Source organism: Geotrypetes seraphini, chromosome 2 (genome assembly GCF_902459505.1).
Source record: "Geotrypetes seraphini chromosome 2, aGeoSer1.1, whole genome shotgun sequence".
NCBI lineage: Eukaryota > Metazoa > Chordata > Amphibia > Gymnophiona > Dermophiidae > Geotrypetes > Geotrypetes seraphini.
Genome location: NC_047085.1, coordinates 122,376,109 through 122,400,599, shown reverse-complemented (window position 1 = coordinate 122,400,599; position 24,491 = coordinate 122,376,109). Strand labels below are relative to the sequence as shown.

Genomic DNA, 24,491 nt, shown 5'->3' with positions numbered 1-24,491 from the left:
TCCTATGAGCAGTTGCCAGCGCTAAAACCCACGCTATGCATTCGTAAAAGAGGGGGTAAGAGCTTATGCCAGCTATAAAATTGCTAGTGTGGAAATAAACACTAAGGAGGGGATTCTATAAACTGTGCTCAAAATTCAGTGCCGGAAAAAAATTGGAGCTAGTATTGTGCTTAACGCCGATTCCCATGATAAACTTTGACTACCAGACGTAACGCCTGCTGAAACCTGGTGTAGACACTAGTACCTAAGTTAGGTGCACTGTGGACATATTCTATAATGCCCCTTCGGCTGTATTGAGAATACCCCTGACATGCCCATGGCCCCTTTTCAGTTATATACCACGCCTTAAAGCAGTATATTGCAAACTGTGTGCCGCAAAGAGATTCCAGGTGTGCCGCCAGGGATTCAAGAACAGATGACATGCGCGTGTCTGTCACTGCCAGCGCTGGCACCTCACCTCCTCTCCAGCCCCACACGAACCTCATCTCTCTTCCCTGAGCTCGAGGACGTGTCTAGAGGGCCTCCGAGCATGTGCAGTCTATGTGATGATATCACACATATGCATGCGTGCCTTTGCGTCGACTTCCACGCATGCTCGGAGGCCCTCTAGATATGGTCCCGAGCTCAGAGAAGATGAGACGAAGTTCATGCAGGGGTGGGGCTGGGGTGAAACAGGGTGTGGTTGTGGGAGGGACAGGGCGAATCTACGTTTTCTTTTTTGTGTGTGTACCACAGAAAAGCATTTGCTCCATTAGTGTGCCAGAGCAAAAAGAAAAGTTTGCTGGACACTGCCTTATAGAATAGTGCAGCCAGATGCATATACAGTTTTTAATGAGTGCTAATAGAAACATAGAAAATGACAGCAGAAAAGGGCCACGGCCCAACAAATCTGCCCACTCTAATGTAATGTAATGTAATTTATTTCTTATATACCGCTACATCCGTTAGGTTCTAAGCGGTTTACAGAAAATCTACATTAAGATTATAAATAAGAAAGGTACTTAAAAAATTCCCTTACTGTCCCGAAGGCTCACAATCTAACTAAAGTACCTGGAGGGTAATAAAGAAGTGAAAGGTAGAGATAGAAGAAAAAATAAAATGACCCCCCCCCTTAATTTCTTCCTTGAAGTGATCCCACATGCTTATCCCATTTTCTCTTAAAATGCAGCATGCTGCTGGCCTCAATTACCTGCAGTGGAAGACTATTCCAATGATCAACCACCCTTTCAGTGCAGAAATACTTCCTGGTGTCACTATGAAATCTCCCACCTCTGAGTTTCAACGGATCTCCTCTTGTCCCCGTAGGTCCTTTAAGAAAAAAGATATCCTCTTCTACCTCAATACGGCCCGTGACATATTTGAACATCTCGATCATGTCTCCCCTCTCTCTACGTTCCTCGAGTGAGTATAGCTGCAACTTATCCAGCCGTTCCTCATACGTGAGATCCTTGAGTCCTGAGACCATCCTGGTGGCCATTCGCTGAACCGACTCAATTCTCCGCACATCTTTTTGATAATGTGGTCTCCAGAATTGTACACAATATTCTAGATGAGGTCTCACCATGGATCTGTATAACGGCATTATAACTTCGGGCTTCCAGCTGATGAAACTTCTTCAGATACAACCCATCATTTGTCTAGCCTTGGAGGAAGCTTTCTCCACTTGATTGGCAGTCTTCATGTCTTCACTAATGATCACTCCCAAGTCCCGTTCTGCTGCAGTTCTTGCTAAGGTCTCACCATTTGGTGTGTAAGTTCTGCATGGATTTCTGCTGCCAAGGTGCATGACTTTACACTTTTTGGCATTAAAACTTAGTTGCCAAGTTGAGGACCAATGTTCCAGTAAGAGTAGTTCCTGTGTCATACAGTCAGGCACTGTGCTTTTGCCTACTATGTTGCATAGTTTGGCATCCTCGGCGAATAATGTAATTTTCCCTTGAAGCCCCTGAGCCAGGTCCCTTATGAAGATATTAAATATGATCGGACCCAAGACCGAGCCCTGAGGCACTTCACTGATCACTTCCGACGTTTCTGAGAGAGTGCCGTTCACCACCACCCTCTGAAGTCTACCTTTGAGCCAGTCTTTTACCCATGAAGTTAACGTTTCTCCTAATCCCATCGAACTCATCTTGCTCAATAACCTGTGATGTGGGACACTATCCAAAGCCTTTCTGAAGTCCAAGTACATGACGTCCAGGGACTCCCCTATATCCAGCTTTTTTGTTACCCAGTCAAAGAAGCCAATCAGATTGGATTGGCAGGACCTTCCCTTTGTAAATCCATGTTGATGGGGATCTCGTAGATTTTCATCGTTCAGGATCATATCTAATTTGTGTTTGATTAGTGTTTCCATAATTTTACTCACTATCGATGTGAGACTCACCAGTCTGTAATTTACAGCTTCCCTTTTTGTGGAGTGGAATTATGTTAGCTGTTTTCCAGTCCAATAGGACTCTTCCTGTACTTAGGGAAAGATTGAAGAGCGCGGATAACGGTTCCGCCAGGAATTAGCTTCAATAATTGGTTATTAGAACCCAATTATTGGTAGTTAAGGGCTCATTACTCAATTAAACTGTCTGCGCATCTTGGGCACGCACACAAATCTGGGCATCATATAGAGAATCTGGAGGTAAAGGGTAACTTAATCTGGGCTCTTCTGGGAGGACGTGCTAGAAAATCGACTAAATTAAAAAAATATTTCTACTAGTGGGCACCCCCTTTTAGATGATGCTGCGAACCTATTCTATAATATCATTTGGGAGCACACACATACATACACACACACACATGCATTATTCAAATGATTTATTTTCATTGGTGCATAATGTGAGCACCCACTTGCTAGAATCACTCACTTGCAATACACAGACATAAACCACATTCTTTGCTGTCCATTTAGCCCTCAACCCTCCTCAAAGAAGAGTGAAGAGGGTCAAATTAGAATGGCTACTGTTTGCTCTCCAGGCTTACTAGCCCCCTTCTTGTCACTGAATGACAGGAGGGAAGGAAATGAATTAGGTAAGAGTGAATTTCCTTTTCATTGCTCTGAGCCGTCTGCTTCTTGCTACCTGAAAGTAGATAGGTTGGCTCAAGAAGCAGAGTGCTGCCCTCTGTTGCCTGGGATGTCTGACCTATAAAGTCATAAGGGAAGAGCCCTGGGTGTTTATACAATGGACGAAGGGGTGATGAAAAGTTCTCAGCCCAACCAACCAACTCCCTAAATTCTAAGTGCTGTTTTGCCACTGTAGCTATATAGAGTGTTACCTTACTTCGTTAAGTTTGCAGAAAAGAAATTATCTGTTTTTACAATGTTTTAGATCATTGATTGAACCATATCCATGTTATTCTCTTCTTGGTTGGGCTGAGAACTTTTCAGCACTACCTCATAATCATTGTGGTTCTTGTCTGCCATTTTCCATGTCTTTATTGCAGAATAGCAGAAGTATGTTTCTCCCATTTATCCAACTTTGATATGAACAGTCAGAAAATTCTGTAGGGTCTTCATAACTCTTCTTGAATTTTATTAAAACTGTTTCTTTTTTTTTAAACCTAGTGAAGCACAGCAGCTGAGAGCTCCTTGATAACAAATTGGCTGCACATTACTGCAAAAACCTCCTAGAGCAGGAGCTTTGGTATTTTAAAGGGCTGTTATGTAGTATCATACATCTGCCTCAGTTAAAGTAGTATCAGGAGATGTAAATCCTTGCAAACAAAACAGGTTTCAACTGCTCTAGAAATCACCGTATAGTTTTACAAGATATAACTTTTATGGAATGAAATGCTATAATCCTGTAGTGTTCTCTCCGGAAAAGAGAGGGAGGGAAAGATAAGCTATGATTGCTTTTTAATTTCTTAGAAGTCCACTCCTCTCTCCCCTTTGAAAGCCATTATCTGGGGATTAAGGTATTCCGCAATGTGATTTATTTCTTGGAAAATAAAACAGAATCAAGAGCTCTCGAATGGGTCACACAATAACTGCAATTTTGGCTCTATTTCTATAGCCTTCCATAAAATTTCATGCATATTGCATTTTAATATGTTTTATATTTACTATATTTTATTATGCTTCTCCTCATACTCTCATTTACAAGCACATAAAACTTGTAGTAAAATAAATTAACAAATGCTGATTGAAGTTAACATGTTATTGCCTTGGCAAAAATCAGATTAACTTCTATAAAGGTGGATCTATAATTTAAATACTGTTTCTTCTGTGGGCTTGAACCATAAAATAGATTAAAGAATTATAAGTTCATGGTTCTCACTAAATTATTTTAAGAACATAAAAGCATATGAATAGCCTTAATGGGTCAGTCCAGTGGTCCATCTAGCCTAGTATCCCATCTTCACGGAAGCCAATCCAAGTCACTTGAACCTGGCAAAAACCCAAATAGTAGCAACATTCCATGCCACTGATCCAGGGCAAGCAGTGGCTTTCCCCGCATCTGTCTCAAAAGCAGACTATGGACTTTTCCTCCAGGAACTTGTCCAAACCTTTTTTTTAAACCAGCTACATTATCCGCTCTTACCACATCCTCTGGCAATGCATTGTTGATTTAACTAAAGAGGCTCATCTGTCATTTGTAAGGGTGATTGGTTGATTGAGTGAGGAAAGATGAGTGTGTGTGAGTGATGGATGAACTGGTATATGGCGAATGGTTCTTTGAACTGGATTGTTGGTGAAGTGACCAGCATTCTGCATGCTAAAATGTGTTTTTCCAATAACTGTGGGTATTAATGTAGTTGATTGGCATTTATGGGTAGGTTGGTTGACAGTGTGTTCATTATTTTTATTTGTTGCCATTATTACAAGGAGGCAGGTTATAGAAAGGAAGTTCAGCTCAGAATAAGGATGGTCTTGTAGACATAGCTAATGTTTGGAGATCCATTTCTCATGGAACAGGATCTGCTGGCTTATAGCCTGCTCTAAAATACATGAGAAATTGATATCCAAGTGCTAGCAATGCCTAGCATGAACATCCATTTTGCCAACTGAAATGTCCAAACCATGAACAGGTCAAAACAAGTTATATGGAGGTCATTGTACAAGCTTAGGTAATTCTTGTTATAAAATGGCCATGTTGATTTCACCTCACTATGTTACACATTATTAAGTTAAAAACTGTAGTGTGTAATACAACCCATGTGTCATCTTTTTGCTAAAGACTCCTGAGGAAGGTATAAGCTGCTGAAACACAAACTGTGTTAGGTCCTTAGTTAAAAGGGGATAGATTCCGTACAAACGTATGGAAGTTCTTCACCCAGAGAGTGGTAGAGAACCAGAATGCTCTTCCAGAGTCTGTCATAAGGGAAAACACCCTCCAGGGATTCAAGACAAGGTTGGACAAGTTCCTGCTGAATCAGAACGAACGCAGGTAGGGCTGGTCTCGGTTAGGGCACTGGTCTTTGACCTGGGGGCTGCCGCGTGAGCAGACTGTTGGGTGCGATGGACCACTGGTCTGACCCAGCAGTGGCGTTCTTATGTTCTTAGTTTATCCACTCATCTGGATTTTGCTGCCTTATTTTTATAGTATTTTTAATAAAGTGATTTTATTTTGTACTCCTGCTCTCATTCTGGTAATTTGTGGCTTTTCCACTCTATGCATTTTTGGTTTGTTTTTTTGTGGTTTGTCACCCCTTTTTTCTTTTGTTATAGAATTGATACTCAGCACACAGCATCAATGTACCTAACTGAAGGCACCAAGTTATAGAATACAGTATTTCCCGATATTTGCGGGGGTTCCGTTCCAGGAACCCCCGCGAATCTTGAAAAACTGCGAAAATGGTTTTTCATGGGGGGGGAGACTGGAGAGGGTAGCGGGAGAGGCAGGAGAGAGCAGCCGGAGCGCCAGAGAGTGCAGGAAATCATTTGCTGTATGCTCCGACCGCATCTTCCTGCACTAAGTCGGGCCTTACCAATCAGGATCTGCTTTGACACGCAGCTCCTGATTGGTAAGGCCCGACTTTAGCGCAGGAAGAGGCGGTCAGAGCATACAGCGATGTGATTTCCTGCACTCGCCGGCGCTCCGGCTGCTCTCTCCTGCCTTTCCCGCTGCCCTCTCCTTGTCAGCGGTTCGCAGTCAGAAAATACCACGAATGACCGGGAACGCAAACCGCTGACCGCGAACGACCGGGGGAACACTGTAGTCCCCATAGTCTAAATAAGAATTTGGAGTCAGACAAGATGCTTCATATGTCTTTTGGAAACAAGTCAGTCAATTAGTTGTGCATTGAAAGGCTCACAGGCATTCCGTTCTCTAATTTTCTATTAGGACCAAGATTTTAAGAGTTCTAATTAGATGAAATCCTATTTATAGCAGTTATTAAAATGGATAATTTATGATGCCCATTAACATAGGCAGAAGAGATATAGGATGTAAGCAGTATTATGTTTAAACTAATTTCTTAATCTCTCTCAAATGTATCTTTTTAAAAAATATTTTGTTAGTCCCAGCTACATTTAATGTAGAAATGGATAAATGCACTGTGAACTGGATAAAATCAAATGTGAAACTGGTAAAGATTGAACTCAAATGTACTCAAACTGGTTCAGATCACTGATTGATTTTATTATGTTACCAGGGGGTGCTGAAAAGTTCTCAGCCCAACCGACCAGCATCCTAAATTCTGAGCATTATTTTGCCACTGTAGCTGAAAAGAGTGTTATCTTATTTTGTTAAGTGCCAATTTGCAGAAACAAAATTCTATGGGCTCCTAATACGAAGCCGCGTTAGTGTTTTAATGCGCATAATAGCGCGCACTAATTTGCCGGCTGCGCTAGCCGCTACCGCCTCCTCTTGAGCAGGAGGTAGTTTTTCGGCTAGCGCAGGGGTTAGCCACGCTAAAAATGTGCGTGCGATAAAGCCGCTAATGAGGCTTCGTAAAAGGAGCTCTATATTTTGGCATTGTTTCAGATCATTGACTGAACTATATCTGCGTCATTCTCTTCTTGGTCGGGCTGAGAACTTTTCAGCACCCTCTCGTATGTTATGTTATGTGCAATCTTATATCCTTCCGAATCTTCATTAATTAGAGTTCTAGGAGGGTTATAGGCAACATATTACGTAGAACTTTCGTATACAGTTAAATACATTGCAAAGAATTATACATGCTACATAAAGTCAGCATATGCATGACTATTATAAGATTTCATAAATTAGTGTGAATGTAAGAGTGAATATGCCAATATTCATTTGAGGATTGCTTCATAAGTCATGGCAAATATGGGGTTTTTTTTCTCTCTCAAAAATGCTTTAACACATGGAAATCTAATACAGTGGAACCTCGGTTTACAAGTAACCCGGTTTGCGAGTGTTTTGCAAGACGAGATCTCGTTCTCTCTGAGAGAACGAGAGCCAGAAGGCCTTGAGCATGCGCAGATGCTCAAGGCCCAGCCCAGGCAAGAGACGGGAGCTTTCTTTCACTCGCACAAGCAGCAGATGGGGTAAGGAGCATGTTTGGGAGGGAGGGTGGGCGGATGCCGCTTCCAGCACGGGGGTGCGATGCGGTTCTTGCAGGGGAGGGGTGTTCGTGGGGGGGGGGGGTTGTGATGCCGGTTTGGGGGGTGCGATGGCGGTTAGAGCGGTGGGGGAGGGGGTGATGGAGCAGCGCCAGTAGCCTCGGGGGGGGGGGGGAGGAGAAGGTAGAACAAATCAAAGCGAGTTTCCATTCATTCCTATGGGGAAACTCACTTTGATATATGAGTAACTTGGTTTATGAGCATGCTTCTGGAACGAATTATGCTCGTAAACCAAGGTTCCACTGTATATATGTTTGAAGGGGTGTGACATGTACCTGTACTTCTTAATATTGCCACCAGATAAGAGATGAGTGCAGGAGTCTCTGGTAGGGGAGAAACAAACAAACAAAAAAATAAATCATTGTATTATGGTACAACATGAACAACAAAGTAAAGTACAAACTATTTAACTGTTAACATCCTTCAAAGTACTCTCAAATTCAGCCGATGACAATGGATCGTGGACAACCTTCAGTATCTGAACTGTCAAGGAAGTTAGTTACGCTCATAGGGGTCCCTTTACTAAGGCGCACTAGCCATTTTAGGGCACGCTAAATATTAGCATACGCTAACATGTCCATTATAGTCTATGGACGTGTTAGCATTTAGCGTGCGCTAAAACGGCTAGCACGCCTTAGTAAAAGGACCCCATAGTGAAATGAAAGTAAAGTTATTTATTGGAAATATTTATTTCACTAGTCTTATAGCCCGTTACATTAACGGGTGCTAGAATATATGTGTGTGTGTGTCTGTCTTTATTTATTTTTCTCTCTCCTTAGTCGCTTTCTGTGTTTTTTTTTGGGGGGGGAGGTTTCCTTGGCTGTCCACAACCACCCCTTGCCTGCTCCCCATCCATTATCCCTTCCTTTTACCTCCCCTGTGTCCTCCACCACTCCATCACTGCTCACCTTATCCAGCAGCAGCCCCTTTGTTTTACATCCCCCCTGTCCATCATCACCTTACATTAACGGGTGCTAGAATAGATTAGTCTTATCCAGTATGGCTATTCTTCTTATGTCTTACCCCCTCTATTCAGGCTCCCATTTCCCCTTTTACCCTCCCTATTTCCACCAACTTAAAAATCTGTCCCCTTTCTCTGTCCTTCACCTCCATAGAACTCCCTCTTCATTCCCCCTTCACTTATTCTTCCAGCTCCTGTCTTCAGCCCCTTTCTCTCACATGCCCCCTTTTGTAGCCCCCCTTCTCCCATCTCATCCTTTTTTCATCCCCAGCTCCCTTCTCTCACATATTCCTTTATAGCCCCCAAACCCAACCCCCTTCTCATACCTACTCTTCCAGCCCTCAGTTCTCCTCGAACGGTTGGGAGTGATCTATCCCTCCCCCCTTTTCCGGGCATCCGATCTTGCTCCAGGGGAGTTTACTTGGGGTGGGGGGGTCACAGCCGCAGGCATCGGGAGTAGTTTTTGTTGTTGCTTGGGGGGAGGTGGGGGTTCGGGAAATCGGGGGTAGTGCTGATCTGTTACATGTGGGTGTCGTCCGGCTCCCCTGGAGCAGGTTACTGTTCCATCCGAAGGTGAACGCCAGTCCCAAGTCTGAGCGATCCTCCCAAACTTGACCTCCCTTACCCGGGTTGCGTTAGCCAGTGCTAATGTGTGCAAGCGGCTGTAGCACCGGCTTCTCCACCCGGACCCTGAGCACGCGCCGCGCTCCGCCCCTTAGCTACCCGGAAGTACCGGGCTTCACTCGCCTGCTCCCAGTGGGCCAAGAGAGAGGGGGGAGTGGCTGCCGTGGTGATCTGGCCGACTCCCTGGTGACAGGAGCCGCGGCGGCACCTTTAAAGTGAAAAAATAACTGTGGCAAGGGAGCCGGCCAACTGGCAGTTCAAGTTGGAGCTTTGGTCTGGCCTGCTCCCTGCCCGCCTTGCCATATTGTATTTTTTTATTTGAAAGACGCGGCGGTGGCTCCTCTCATGATCCCCACCTGCGTCGGAAGTCTGACCCAGGCGGGGATCGTGAGAGGAGCCACCGCCGCTTCTTTCAACTAAAAAATACAATACGGCAGGGAGCAGGCCAGACTGAAGCTCCAACTTGAACTGCCAGTTGGCCGGCTCCCTTGCCACAGTTATTTTTTCACTTTAAAGGTGCCGCCGCGGCTCCTGTCACCAGGGAGTCGGCCAGATCACCACGGCAGCCACTCCCCCCTCTCTCTTGGCCCACTGGGAGCAGGCGAGTTCAGGTGAAAGGAAGAACTACATACCTGTTTAGCTCGTGGTTTTAAAGTTAGGCGGCCAGGCCAGGTCTTCAAAGCAGCTGCAGCCGCGGGTTTAAAGTTAGGCGGTCAGGTATTCAGAGCGGCAGGGGGAGGCAACCTTTTATTCAATGTCTGCCGGGTAAAGCGCCGTGCCGAGTAGAGGAAGCAAACGCCGTGGCAGGAGAGCAGGGAGTGAGTTTTTCCTATGCGGTTGTTTGGGGGGGGGGGGGGTTGTGAACAGGAAGTCGAGCAGAGGCGGGAGTGAGCTGTTCAGCTTCCCCTATCTGGGCAAACCGCTCTGGCGAAAATGGAGTGAAGTGCCGCGTGGGGCCGTAGTAAGCGCGGGGCATGCTGCAGTCTTGGCGGCCACGGACATACGGATCATGGAAGCACGCTGATAAGACTGCGCATGCGCCGCCTACGGTTTTATTATATAGATATATCACTCAGTTCTAAATACCTTCCAGTGTGGTTAAATACGAATGGTCCATATAAAATCAAGTCTTTATTAAACCAGAATATTAGAGTACAGACAATCCTATCTCCACTTAATCAGCTGTGTAATAATTAATCAAAACATATATTGCTATTCTATAATATTGGAGGAAAAAGCCTCTGTGAGTTCAGATAGTATCCCCCAGATTCTGTACATGATGCTCAAAAATTGGGTGCGTAAATATGGACGCAAACCCAAATTTGAGCAACAAACCAATTAGCACTAGTCATTGGGAAGCAACAATCAATTATTGCCTTTAATTGGCAACAATTGGATTTACGCCTGCATCATGCTAAGCACTATTCTATAGAGATGCGAGAGTAAATCTTTTAGCAAGCAACTGAAAAGTGAGTGCAGCCATTGGCCATGGGAAATGTATGGGTGGGTCAGAGGCATTCACTAAAAATATACACCGTATTATAGCATTGAGGGAATCCGTGCCCAATTTACTCGTGAGTTTTTACACCAGGTTTCAGTTGGTGTAGATTCTCACTCCAAAAGTTGGGCATGCTATTCTATAAATGGCACCCAACTTGAAGCGCTGTTAACAGCAAAGCGCTCAGCATGCGTCTTTTTTGCGTGTCCAATTCTGGACCCCATTTACTAAATCCCATGTGTCTAAAACAGCTCCGAATCTATTATCAGCATTAAAAAAAACTCCTCTTAGCATTGTTGCTCATTTATACTCAATTTTTTATTCAACACTAAAAAAAAGTTTTATTTATCTCCAAAAATCAACTTGGTAACTTAACCAAAAAGTAAAAGCATATGCATACTTTGAAGACCACACAAAACACAGCAGCTTTCAAAGCAAAGTGCCTGCTTGGTTGAATATCAAGTCATTAATATGCCTAGAAGCATGTGTGCATATTTACACTTTGTTAGCAGCAATTCCTATAGCAGTGGTTCCCTGGAGGGACCACAAGGCCAGTCAGGTTTTCAGGATAGCCCCAATGAATATGCATGAGAGAGATCTACATATAATGGAGGTGCCAGGCATGCATATCTGCTCCATGCATATTCATTAGGGTTATCCTGAAAACCCGACTGGCCTGGTGGTCCTCCAGGACAGGGTTGGGAACCCCTGACCTATAGCACATGTGCTTTATGGTGAAAGTCTTCAAACTGAGCTCATGCTGCAATGTCCACAGAAAATTTGTATCCATGGGAGCTTATATGTAGACTACGAGAATTAGCCAGGTTAACTCCCTTGGTTGACACTGAACCCAGATATTCAATGCTGGGCCATTTCCAGTGACTGGTATTTAATATCCAGTCTAGCTGGCTAACCCCCCTCCTCTTTTTTTTTTTTTTTTTAATCTTTATTCATTTCAAATCTTAAATCAAGTACAATATTGACATTTATCAATTGAGCTTTCAAATACACTTGAAATCCTATAATTGATCACCCCCTCCCTTATTTATTTATGAAAATTTTTTTACCTCCCCCCCTCTTTTACTAAGCTGTGGTAGCGGTTTCTACCGTGGCCTGAAGCACTAAATGCTCAGACGCTGCTCCGACACTTATTGCATTTAGCACTCTAGGCCATGGTAGAAATCTCTAACGTGGCATAGTAAAAGAGAGGGTAAATCATTATTCAGTGCTGGTCAGCTAAGTTTATAACAACCAAAGATGGACCAGCTATTGAAGCAGCTCAATTTAGCCGCCTAGTGTTGTAAATTTTGTGGATAGCTCAATAAGTCGCACAATATAGCCAGCGATCTGCTATCCATTAAGCGCCAATATTCAGTGGCTATCTTGTACTGAATATTGGTGATAAGAGCTATTTAGCAAGCCATGAAGCCATTCCTGGCTGGTTAATTAGTGCTGAATATTGGGCAGTTGATCTTTGCACCAGTTAGTAGAGACTTGCATCTACTTTTTCTTCACATAGTGGGGTCCTTTTACTAAGCTGCGGTCACCATTAACATGTGCTTGCCGCAGCGAAAAAGGGCTTATCACAGGATGTACTCAGGCATCAGGTGGTAATTTTGTAATCCATGCACACTTCCCATGCATTACAAAAAATAGATTCTATCTTTTTGAGCTGGGGGCAGGTCAGGGGACGGAGAGTAAGTCTGTTCTGCACTAATCAATTATCACAGGTACATCGCCGTGTTAACCAATTACCCCCTCTTTTTACAAAGGTGCGCTAAATATTAGCACACACTAAACACACGCTAAACGCTAACATGTGCATGTTATCCTATGGACACGTTAGCAGTTAGCACCCATGTTGATTTAGCACGCGCTAAATCTGCGCTAAAACGCTTCGCACACCTTTGTAAAAGAGGACCTTAGTATATGATTAGCAGGTGAGCCCTTAGGCCCAGATTCTCTAAATGGTGCTGGTTTTAAGGCATAGGTAGGCACCCATGATCAGTGAAAAACACAGTTTAAATGACATTTTAAACTGATTTTCAAGGCACCTGCTGGTGCATAAAAACAGTCGAAATTGTGATTCTGTAGACGCTTTACAGCATCTAATGCCACTTTAAGCGTGGCTAAAGTCAAAGGTGGCGTTGGCTCCGTAAAGTGCCTCTGGAGGCACGATTCATATCAAAGGTAGGTACTGAAAATGGAAAACCCTGGTCTACATTTACAGCACCTACCTTTGCTGGAGGCGGAATTCTCTAAACAGTGCTGTCGTGTGATTGGCGGTCGATTTTTAGGTGGCCACCAATATCGGCGCTCTATAGAGAATCCAGGCCTTACTGTCTACAAAGTAAGTGGCAGTCACGGATCATCCATTAATGGCCACACGCTAATGGGGAAATTAGCATGTGGCCATTAACTAAAAAAAATAGAAAACAACTCTTTTATCCATGTGAAAAATGCCATTAGTGTGCATGCTTTCTGTATATGCTTTCTCTCCTGACCTAGGGCTAGATTCACTAAGCCCAGCGATTATCTTCTGACCACTTTGCGACCCGATTCATTAACCTCTGTCCCTATCATCCTCCATTCCGTGCATGCAAATGAGGGGGAATGGCACTCAAATGCAGGCAGGCAGTGATTCACTAAAAAATAAGAGGGACACTGACTGGGCTGACTGATCAAAAATAAGCATCTGCTGAGGACCAGTTGCTCAGGTCCTTTCTGACTGCCATGCTTATCTGCCCCGATCTCTTGCTCTTGCCCCAATCACTGGCTTGCAAAGAAAAAAAAAAGTAGGTTTCCTGCTCAGCCAGGCACGGAGGGCCAGCGCATGCGCAGACCATCTACAGATGGTCTATGCATGCATCGGGATCACTGTAAAGCGATCCGGGCGGTCAGTTGGGGGCATGTTTCCAATCGCCCTCATTTGCATGAGGGTGATTTGTGAATCAGCCCCCCGGACACGGATCGGATCACTCACGGATCCAATAAGATCCGTGTCTTTAGTGATTCTAGCTCCTAATCCTGCCACAGGAATGCCTTCAGTAGAATGCTGTTAAAAATAAATGCTTTGTGGAACTGTGCATACTTTTATGCACAGTGCTGGAAATTTCAGACCGTTGATTTCTAGGGGGTAGGTATATGCTTTTTACTTGTAAACCTTACCATGAAAATTGTCCTCTAAATACAGCTGCATAATTTTCAAGTATTGCTCCACAGTTCTCCAAGCTACCTTTCAATGTTGCCCAAACATATACGCACATTTCATATCAGGTGCATACTGACAGAGGATTACAAGTCTGCTTATCAGTCAGGGATCTCAAAGTCCCTCCTTGAGGGCCGCAATCCAGTCGGGTTTTCAGGATTTCCGCCATGAATATGCACTGAAAGCAGTGCATGCACATAGATCTCATGCATATTCATGGGGGAAATCCCGAAAACCCGACTGGATTGCGGCCCTCAAGGAGGGACTTTGAGAGCCCTGGCTTATCTGGATAGGTTAACAAAGGGTTCTATTTGCCAAGACCCTGACAGTTCAAAATGAACTGTTAGGGCTCCTTTTACAAAGCTACGCTAGCCGGCTTAGCGCGTGCTAAATCGTCACGCGCACTAGATGCTAACACCAGCATTGAGCTGGCGTTAGCTGTAGCCGTATAGCGCGGATTTAGCGCGTGCTAAAATTCTGCGTGCGCTAAAAAACGCTATCGCAGCTTAGTAAAAGGAGCCCTTAATGTCTACATTATTGAAGTAGCACTTTCTAATCATAATGTTCTACCTGAATAATGTTTACACTCCCATGGCCCCCTTGCCCATAAAATATTTTTGAAAAAAATAATAAATGCACATTTAGCGAATGGGAGATGGCAAATTATTGCTAAAAGCTTGAATGTGTTATGTGGTAAGCATTTTGCCATATCCTAAGCATACATTGGGGCTTAACGTTCTCAAGTAAAAGGTCCCATTAAATTCTTAAATTTAGGGGTTACAATTAAACTTAAAAATCTAAGTTCCTAACCCAAAGTTAGGCCTTTTGAGAGCTGACTTGTATGCTTTCCAACTGTATAACAAATCACTCCCCACCCCCACCCCCCTTTTACAAAACCGCGGAAACAGTTCTTAGCACAGGCTGGCATGCTGAATGCTCTGCGCTGATTCTGACGCTCCTAGGAACTCTGAGCGTCGGGAGCAGCGCAGAGCATTCAGCGTGACAGCCGGTGCTAAAAACCACTTTCACAGCTTTGTAAAAGGGGGAGGGGATTACGTGCCATTTTAACATGAGTTATTTCCTGCTAGATCAGCATTTCTAACCACCTAGTTGTACTGGTCTGTGAAACTTTTCTTGCTGGTCGGTGCAAAACAAGCTCATTTTAGCAGTAACTGGTGGGGATCCCAAGCTCCATCAGCTGAAGACCTCCCCGTAATGGTGCCAAAAATACAGTTTGGCAGCTCCCCAGACTACTGCCACCAGCACCCTCACATGCTCAGTTTTCAGCACTTGTGCAACAGCTAATCATTAGCTATTGTTGGCAGCTCAGGCAACTAACACAGACTTCCAAGGTGGAGAACTGGTACTGTTGGGGAGAGATCTTCAGCTGGATGGACTTGGGATCTCCACTAGCAAAGGTATTCTTTTTTAAAAGCTGAGTAGGAAGGGGACAGACAACCGGGGGAGAGGGGGGGAGGGAGGGGAAGGTCCTGGATTACCAAGATTGTCTCAGCCATTTTTCAGATCCATGGGTGCCAACATGATGGGAAATGCCATGCTAGGTTAATTAAATTGTGGCAGGTGTTCTGCAATTAAGGTCTGGGGATCAGGAGCAGTTTCTACTACTGAAAGTTTGGCTCTTATAAGGCAGACTGCCTGACAGCACCATATAAAACAAACACAGCTACAATTTCAGACAACCTGCAAGTGAGATTGTGTAATTTTGGAAAAAGCATGCCACTATCTTTTTCCCTGTGTAATTTTTATCTGCTGAGGTTGCAGGAAATTAAGTCCTTGGGGAAAATGTGAGCTATTTCAACAAGGAAATTGAATAATAGATTTTTTTTTTTTTGCCCTACTTTTCCACAAAACATATTTCTGGTCATTTGTCACGAGGGTTTTCCTATTCATTATAGTGCAACACAAAATGGACCATGTTGTCCTTGAACCTCATCAGAAAAGGCCATTATTTCTCTGGTGATCTCATTTCAACTAGGTTTCCAAAGGTTAATACATTTGTGTATCTAGGCCTTACTTTTTAAAATGTCAATGTTTTTTTGTTTTTTTTTCTTTATACATGTTTATTAAAAACAATCAGTAATCTAAGCCAGCCTTTCTCTCTCTTCCTTTCCCTGAAGACAAAGACAGGGATTTGTTTGCTGCAGGATGGTAATGAAGAGCCTTTCAAAGTGCGGCTACACTTAGCCAGAGATATACTGATGATCCAGGAGCAGGATGTGATCTGTGTGTCTGGTGAGCCTTTCTATTCTGGTGTAAGTAGCATTTTCTTCTGTTGCTGTAGGTTACTGTTTGGATATGATTTCTATTTCAGATATAGTTATCTTGCAACCTGTTGACTTTTTTGAAAATTATCCTTCAGACACTTTGAATGGGGAGATAATAGTCACATGAGAACAAAGATATGTGAATACTCTTTTTTTAAGCGTATGAACTATTTTGGCAAACTTGTATGACTGATCAAGGATTTCTTCTGACAGTCTCGTTTCATCTCATTTAGCTTCTATCTGCCAATCAACAAGGTTCTTTCCTTCAGGGGAGGGGCACTGACCAAGGTAGAGTGAGAAGGAACCCAATGGGGCAAGACAGGTCAAGTCGGAAGGAAGTAGAGGACAGAGAAGTATAGAATGGGGAGTTGGAATAGGTACGGGTGTGTGTGTATGGATGGGGGGTGGGGGGGTGATATTAACCATCTTATCCAAAAAGTCAAACTGCACTGAAATGTGGGAAAAACAACATAAGAAGATGAGAGGAGCAAGAAGACATTAAGGTAGGGAGGGACTGAAAAAGAATAGAGAAGGTCTAAGAAGAAAAAGAAAGTATACAGTGTACACAGGTTTGTTAGGGAAGAGGATCTATTGAGGATTAGCTAAGAAGTGGAGAATATGGATTGTTGGACTGGATGGCATAGCATGAGTGTGGTGTAGATGGTCTGGGAGTAGAATGGTAAACTGTGGTGATGAATTGGGGTTGGGGAGAAAGAGAGACTGATGGGACTTGCAGTGCTACCCCTAACATTTCTTTTACCCACAAGTCCTCCTTGTGTGGCACCACCTGCTGTGCTTTTCATTTAAGGACAGCCTGGCCAGTTGTGTTCACAACCCACAATGCTTTAACTTCCTTTATATGGACAGTAATTTGTGGTGAGTTCAGCACCCCCATTATTTTGAAAAGTTGGCTCCTATGCCTGGGGAATGCTGTCTGGGTTGTACTACTATGACAACAAAATGTTTTGTTTGGCTTGTGGTGGTGCCTGTGATACATGCCTTTTAAAGATAGTGTGGGTATACCTGTACTATCTCTCTCAAAAAAAGATATGACGGAACGAGAAAAGGTTCAAAAAAGAGTGACCAAGATGATAAAGGGGATAGAACTCATCTTGTATGAGAAAAGACTAAAGAGGTTAGGGCTCTTCAGCATGGAAAAGAGATGGCTGAGGGGAGATATGATTGAAGTCTACATAATCCTGAGTGGTGTAGAACGGGTACAAGTGGATCGATTTTTTTTTTTTTTTTTACTCCATCAAAAATTACAAAGACTAGGCGACACTCAAAGTTCCGGGAGATACTTTTAAAACCAATAGGAGGACATATATATATTTTATTCAGAGAATAGTTAAGCTCTGGAATGCATTACCAGAGGATGTGGTAAGAGTGATTAATGTAGCTGGTTTTAAAAAAGGTTTGGACAAGTTTCTGGAGGAAAAGTCTATGGTCTGCTATGGAGAAAAACATGGGGGATACCACTGCTTGCTCTGGGATCGGTAGCATGGAATGTTGCTGCTATTTGGGTTTTTGCCCTGGATTGGCCACTGTGAAGATGGGATACTGAGTTACATGGACCATTGGTCTGACCCATTAAGACTATACTTATGTTCTTATCTGCTATATACATTTTTGTCACCCTTCTCTGTACCTGTTCTAATTCCACTATATCTTTTTTTGTGTGATACAGTGACCTGAATTGCACACAGTATTTGAGGTGTGGCCATGCCATAGAGTGATACAAGTCAAAAAAGGAATTATTCCAGTCTTGTAATAATCTCCAAATTCATAAGGAGAAGTTAGATACTCGGTCCTCAGAGGGTCAAATTACCCAATGGTTCAAATGAGCGGAAGCTCACAGAACCCGATCTTCATAGGATCCAAATATATCTTTTTTGTCTTTTATCCATATATACTTTTTTTGTATCAATTTTTCTTTTGTCCATAAATTATTAGTAAAAATAGTTTTTACTTAGCTTTTATCTAGTTTTTAAAGGGGAGCGCCTCCACCAACATGTCCATGTTTCACACGCTTTCCTCAGGGTCGAGGCTCTCAATTATATCTGTAAAACATTTGAATATCAAACATTACTCCTAAACTATTATTAACTTATGTTTTAAAAAAGCTCTTAGGTATTGATATACTATAATATGTCTAGTCAAGACTTTAGAACTCGTATCAACTTACTCATGCACACAGTAGAAATCGCTCCATTCGAGATAATTTCATGCCGGTCGGGAGCGTCTGACGTCAATTCTGGTATTTAAACCCAAAAAGAGCTTACTCAGCAAAAAGACCCATTATATGTCTAACCGGAAGAGACTGAAATATGTGAGAAACGTCAATTGATTCAAACTAAAGACATCCAATCAATTTCTTCATTCAATCCATTAGGCGATAGAGCATTTAATTCATAAATCCATCTTTGCTCTTTAATGTTAAGAGCTTTTTTATAATTCCCACCCTCCTTCCCTATTATTACAGAATCTATAATGCGCCATTTAATATCTTGCCAGGAATGTTGTTTACTTAGCCAGTGATTTACTATGGGTGCAGTGTCTGTTTCCGTATGAACTCTAGATTTATGTTCATTCAAGCGCGTTTTAATCGACCGCTGTGTTCTTCCCACGTAAATTTGATCACAATGGCATTGAATGATATAGACGACATTGGTGGTATTACAATTAGTGATCTCCTTCGATTGTATACTCTTCCCAGTGGTTGGATGAATCCAAATTTCACCTGGAATGGTAAGAGAACACCATTGACAACTACCGCAACCTCCGTGATACCCACGTTGGCAAGGGGCTATAGGACTCCGGATTATTTCTTCTATGTTGCGATGTCTTCGAAAAGCAAACATCGATCTTTCTGGTATGTCCTCCAATAATCGGACAATATGCCAATGTTTAAGTAATATATTTTTTATTTGTATAGATAAAGCTGTATATTTCTGAACATATACTAAATCACTAGCATTTGTTTGTCTTGTAGATGCTAACAGTAAATCACGGTTAGCAAATTTAGCCCTTATGTAAGCTCTTTTGATAGTATGAAAGGGATAACCTCTATGAGAAAAACGTTGCCATAATTGTTTTGCTTGGGATTTATAATCATCTAGGGAAGAACACAATCGACGAATTCTCAAAAATTGGCTCATGGGGAGATTAGATCTTAACGATAGAGGGTGAAAACTGTGGTAGTCTAAAAAGCTTGCCCTATCCGTGTGTTTACGAAATAGAGAAGTGTGGAAAGTATCTTGTGTTTTTCTTATATGAATATCCAAAACGTTTATTTCATCTTGGTGTATATTGGCCGTGAATTTAATGCAAGAATCAATAGTGTTACCTCCAGGAAGCCTATTCACAACTTAATAAGCCTGATATTTACCTACGTCTCCCCTCAGATCCCACTGAATCTCTTAAACAGGAAATCCAGGTTATCATTGATAAAGCATTAAAGGAGAATATTCTAACAACTAAGGAAACTGCTTATCTAACTGAACAATATCCTCGTCTTCCTAGAATTAAATTTCTTCCAAAAATACATAAAAATGAAAAAACTCCTCTGGGCCGACCAATAGTTACTATGCAAGCTTCCATTCTTGAGCCTTTATCCAAGTTTTTGGACATATTTTTACAACAAATAGCCAAAGAAGCTAAATCTTTTATTAGAGATTCCACCCATATGATTCATATCTTAAATGACATTGTCGATATTAATGAACAAGATTGGTTGGTAACTATGGACATTACGTCCCTGTATACTATGATCCCAGTGGACAAATTACTGCATATACTGGAAGAGATATTTAAAACACGGGTATGGATCCCCCGTCTCACCCCTGGTTTTCTTTTAATCATGACAACTCTAGTGCTTAAAAGGAATTATTTTATGTTTGAACAAGAATATTTTCTTCAGGTGCATGGTGTAGCAATGGGGGCGTCCCTGGCTCCTTCTGTAGCCACTATATATGTAGCAAATATGGAAGAACATCACATATACCAACATCCTTCATTTCAACATATTAAACTTTGGAAAAGATATCTCGATGATGTCATCTTCATATGGTCGGGTCCTAAAGAAGACTTAATATTATTTATTGAATGGATTAACACTATTGATTCTTGCATTAAATTCACGGCCAATATACACCAAGATGAAATAAACGTTTTGGATATTCATATAAGAAAAACACAAGATACTTTCCACACTTCTCTATTTCGTAAACACACGGATAGGGCGAGGTTTTTAGACTACCACAGTTTTCACCCTCTCGTTAAGATCTAATCTCCCCATGAGCCGATTTTTGAGAATTCGTCGATTGTGTTCTTCCCTAGATGATTATAAATCCCAAGCAAAACAATTATGGCAACGTTTTTCTCATAGAGGTTATCCCTCTCATACTATCAAAAGAGCTTACATAAGGGCTAAATTTGCTAACCGTGATTTACTGTTAGCATCTACAAGACAAACAAATGCTAGTGATTTAGTATATGTTCAGAAATATACTGCTTTATCTATACAAATAAAAAATATATTACTTAAACATTGGCGTATTGTCCGATTATTGGAGGACATACCAGAAAGACCGATGTTTGCTTTTCGAAGACATCGCAACATAGAAGAAATAATCCAGAGTCCTATAGCCCCTTGCCAACGTGGGTATCACGGAGGTTGTGGTAGTTGTCAATGGTGTTCTCTTACCATTCCAGGTGAAATTTGGATTCATCCAACCACTGGGAAGAGTATACAATCGAAGGAGATCACTAATTGTAATACCACCAATGTCGTCTATATCATTCAATGCCCTTGTGATCAAATTTACATGGGAAGAACACAGCGGTCGATTAAAACGCGCTTGAATGAACATAAATCTAGAGTTCATACGGAAACAGACACTGCACCCATAGTAAATCACTGGCTAAGTAAACAACATTCCTGGCAAGATATTAAATGGCGCATTATAGATTCTGTAATAATAGGGAAGGAGGGTGGGAATTATAAAAAATCTCTTAACATTAAAGAGCAAAGATGGATTTATGAATTAAATGCTCTATCGCCTAACGGATTGAATGAAGAAATTGACTGGATGTCTTTAGTTTGAATCAATTGACGTTTCTCACATATTTCAGTCTCTTCCGGTAAGACATATAATGGGTCTTTTTGCTGAGTAAGCTCTTTTTGGGTTTAAATACCGGAATTGACGTCAGACGCTCCCGACCGGCATGAAATTATCTCGAATGGAGCGATTTCTACTGTGTGCATGAGTAAGTTGATACGAGTTCTAAAGTCTTGACTAGACATATTATAGTATTTCAGTACCTAAGAGCTTTTTTAAAACATAAGTTAATAATAGTTTAGGAGTAATGTTTGATATTCAAATGTTTTACAGATATAATTGGGAGCCTCGACCCTGAGGAAAGCGTGTGAAACATGGACATGTTGGTGGAGGCGCTTCCCTTTAAAAACTAGATAAAAGCTAAGTAAAAACTATTTTTACTAATAATTTATGGACAAAAGAAAAATTGATACAAAAAAAGTATATATGGATAAAAGACAAAAAAGATATATTTGGATCCTATGAAGATCGGGTTCTGTGAGCTTCCGCTCATTTGAACCATTGGGTAATTTGACCCTCTGAGGACCGAGTATCTAACTTCTCCTTATGAATTTGGAGATTATTACAAGACTGGAATAATTCCTTTTTTGACGTGATATAACATATTGATTCCAGTTTCTAGCATAGCCATTTATTGTGGGATTCTATAGAGTGATACAAGGGCATTATAACATTTTCATCTTTGTTTTCCATTCCTCTCTTGATAATTCTTAACATTTTATTTGCTTTCTTAGCTACTACCACACATTCAGCTGAAGGTTTCAATATATCCTTAATGATGACACTTAGATTCTTTTCCCAGGCAGTGATTCCTAACATGGAATCCTGCGTCTCTTATATTTTGGGTTCCTCTTTCCCACATATATCGCTTTGCACTTGCTCACTTTAAATATCATCTGCCATTTTGATGCCCAGTCTCACAAGATCCTCTTGCAATATTTTCACAATCCTTTTGTGATTTAACAACTTTGAACAACTTAGTGTTATCAGCAAATTTAATTATCTCTAGATTAATGATAAAAATGTTAAGCAGCAATCCTAGCACAGACCCCTGGGGAACACCATTATTTATCATTCCAAAACCCTTGATGCAATTTTTTCTTGTTCTCCAAACAAAAAGAATAAACACAGTTACTTTGGTTATTATCTAATGTTTAGCTCCTAGAGAAAGGTGAATGAACATGTGGATAAAGGTGAGCCGGGTTGATATTGTGTATTTGGATTTTCAAAAGGCATTTGACAAAGTACCTTATGAAAGACTTCCGAAGAAATTAGAGTCATAGGATAAAAGGTAATGCCCTATTATGGATTAAGAACTGGTTGAAAGACAAAAAACAGGGAGTAGATTTAATTGGTCAATATTCTCAGTGGAGAAGGGTAAATAGTGGTGTTCCACGTGAAACAAGTTTCAAGTTTAATATTTTTCTTGATTGATCGCTTAATCAAATTCTAAGCGATGAACATATTAAAATATAGTCAAATAGAGACAAAACATTACAAACTTTAAATAAAAACATTGGGTAGATAACTAATACATTGTACATTATACTCATTACATAAGGTAAGATAAGGGTTTGAAATACAATTAATAAAGAAAAGCAAAACAAAGGAAAAATACAATAGGGAAATAAATAACAACAGAGCATAATACAATAAAATAAAATCGCTGGTTTAAGAACTGTTTAATTAAATATTAAAAGCATCTTTAAAAAGAAATGTTTTTAGATTACTTTTAAATTTTCCCAGGTCCTGCTCATTCCTTAAATAAATTGGAAGAGCGTTCCAAATTTGAGGAGCAGTTACAGAAAAAATAAACTGATGTCTAGTATTAATGACTTTAAGTGATGGAATGGTCAATAAATTTTGCTCATTAGACCTCAAGGTTCTGCTTGGATGATATGGTATTAAATGTTTAAATATGAATGCAGGAGTCTTGTAGAGAAGAGACTTAAAAACAAGTAAACAGAGTTTATATGTTATCCGATGGATAACTGGGAGCCAGTGTGCATCTATCAAAAGGGGCGTAGCATGGTCATATTTTCTAGACTTAGTGATGAGTTTAATGGATACATTCTGGATAATTTGAAGACGTTTAATTTCGTTTAGTGATATCCCCTTATAAAGAGCATTACAGTAGTCCAATTTAGAAATCACTAAAGAGTGAATGAGAATGTTTATTGATTTAGGGCATAGAAATTTTGCAATAGATCGTATCCTATGTAATCTGTAGAATGTAGATTTAATTATAATACTAATATGATCATGAAAGTTCAATTTTGTATCAAAAGTTACCCCTAAGATTTTTATATTATTAACTATTTGTAATGGTATGTTTTTTATTGTAATGGGAGCAATAAAAGTAGAATTGTCTTTCCATGGGAAGAGCATCACGTTGTTTTTTTTAATATTAAGAACAAGTTTATTTCTGTTTAACCATTGATGAATTTGATCAAGTTTCCCACTGATCTCTTGGATGTCAGACGTTTTGTTTGTATTTATTAGATGCAAATTCAAGGGACTAATAATCTATCACTCCAAAACCCTTGATGAAATTTTTCTTGTTCTCCAAACAAAATGAATTATCTAATGTTTAGCTCCTAGAAAAAGGCAAAAAATCAATCCAGTTGTAAGGATCTCTTGTTAGGAGAAGAAAAAGCCTCAGACTCTTGCCTGCCGTTGTTCATCAACATTCCAATAGGCTAACTTTGATCTACCTCATTGGCTTACAAACCTCCTCCTACAATAATTTAAATAAAACTCTAGCCTCAATCAGCAACCAGTGCAGTTTTTGGTAATAAGGAGTAATGTGCTCCTATTTTTTCAGACCGAAAATCAGAAGGCCTGTCCCACCCCCTTGTAGGCCTATCCCCCCTTGTAGGCCTGTCCCCTCCTTGAAGGCCTGCCTGCCTTTCCCCCCTTGAAGGCCTGTCCCCCCCCTTGAAGGCCTGCACCCCCTTGAAGGTCTGCACCCCCCCAAAGGCCTGCACCCCCCCCCCAAAGGCCTGCACCCCCCTGAAGGCCTGCCTGTACCCCTTGAAGGTCTGCACCCCCCCCCCCCCGAAGGCCTGTCCCCCCTTGAAGGCCTGCCTGCCTGTCACCCCCTCCCCCTTGAAAGCCTGGCGCAGGAAGCAGCGCCTAAGCAGCGCAGGGATCGCTGACGCTGACTTTGCGATCCTGCTGCGGGCTGCTTCACAGGTGGTGCAGGAAGGTCAGTGGGGCGAGCGGTCCTTCGGGGGTGGGGGGGGACTGAACGGCAAGGCCGGGAGCACCCCCTTA

General features: G+C 41.7%; 1 protein-coding gene across 10 annotated transcripts in view; it reads left to right on the top strand.

Moving 5' to 3' along the window:
* The window catches only part of SNTG1 (syntrophin gamma 1), a 1,000,749-nt gene that overhangs the window by 524,113 nt on the left and 452,145 nt on the right, over nucleotides 1-24,491 (top strand). For all 10 annotated transcript variants that reach the window (XM_033934198.1, XM_033934202.1, XM_033934200.1 and 7 more), the window contains one exon: nucleotides 15,949-16,083. In XM_033934198.1, coding sequence (XP_033790089.1) covers nucleotides 15,949-16,083 — 135 coding nt within the window. The remainder of the gene's footprint in view (nucleotides 1-15,948; nucleotides 16,084-24,491) is intronic.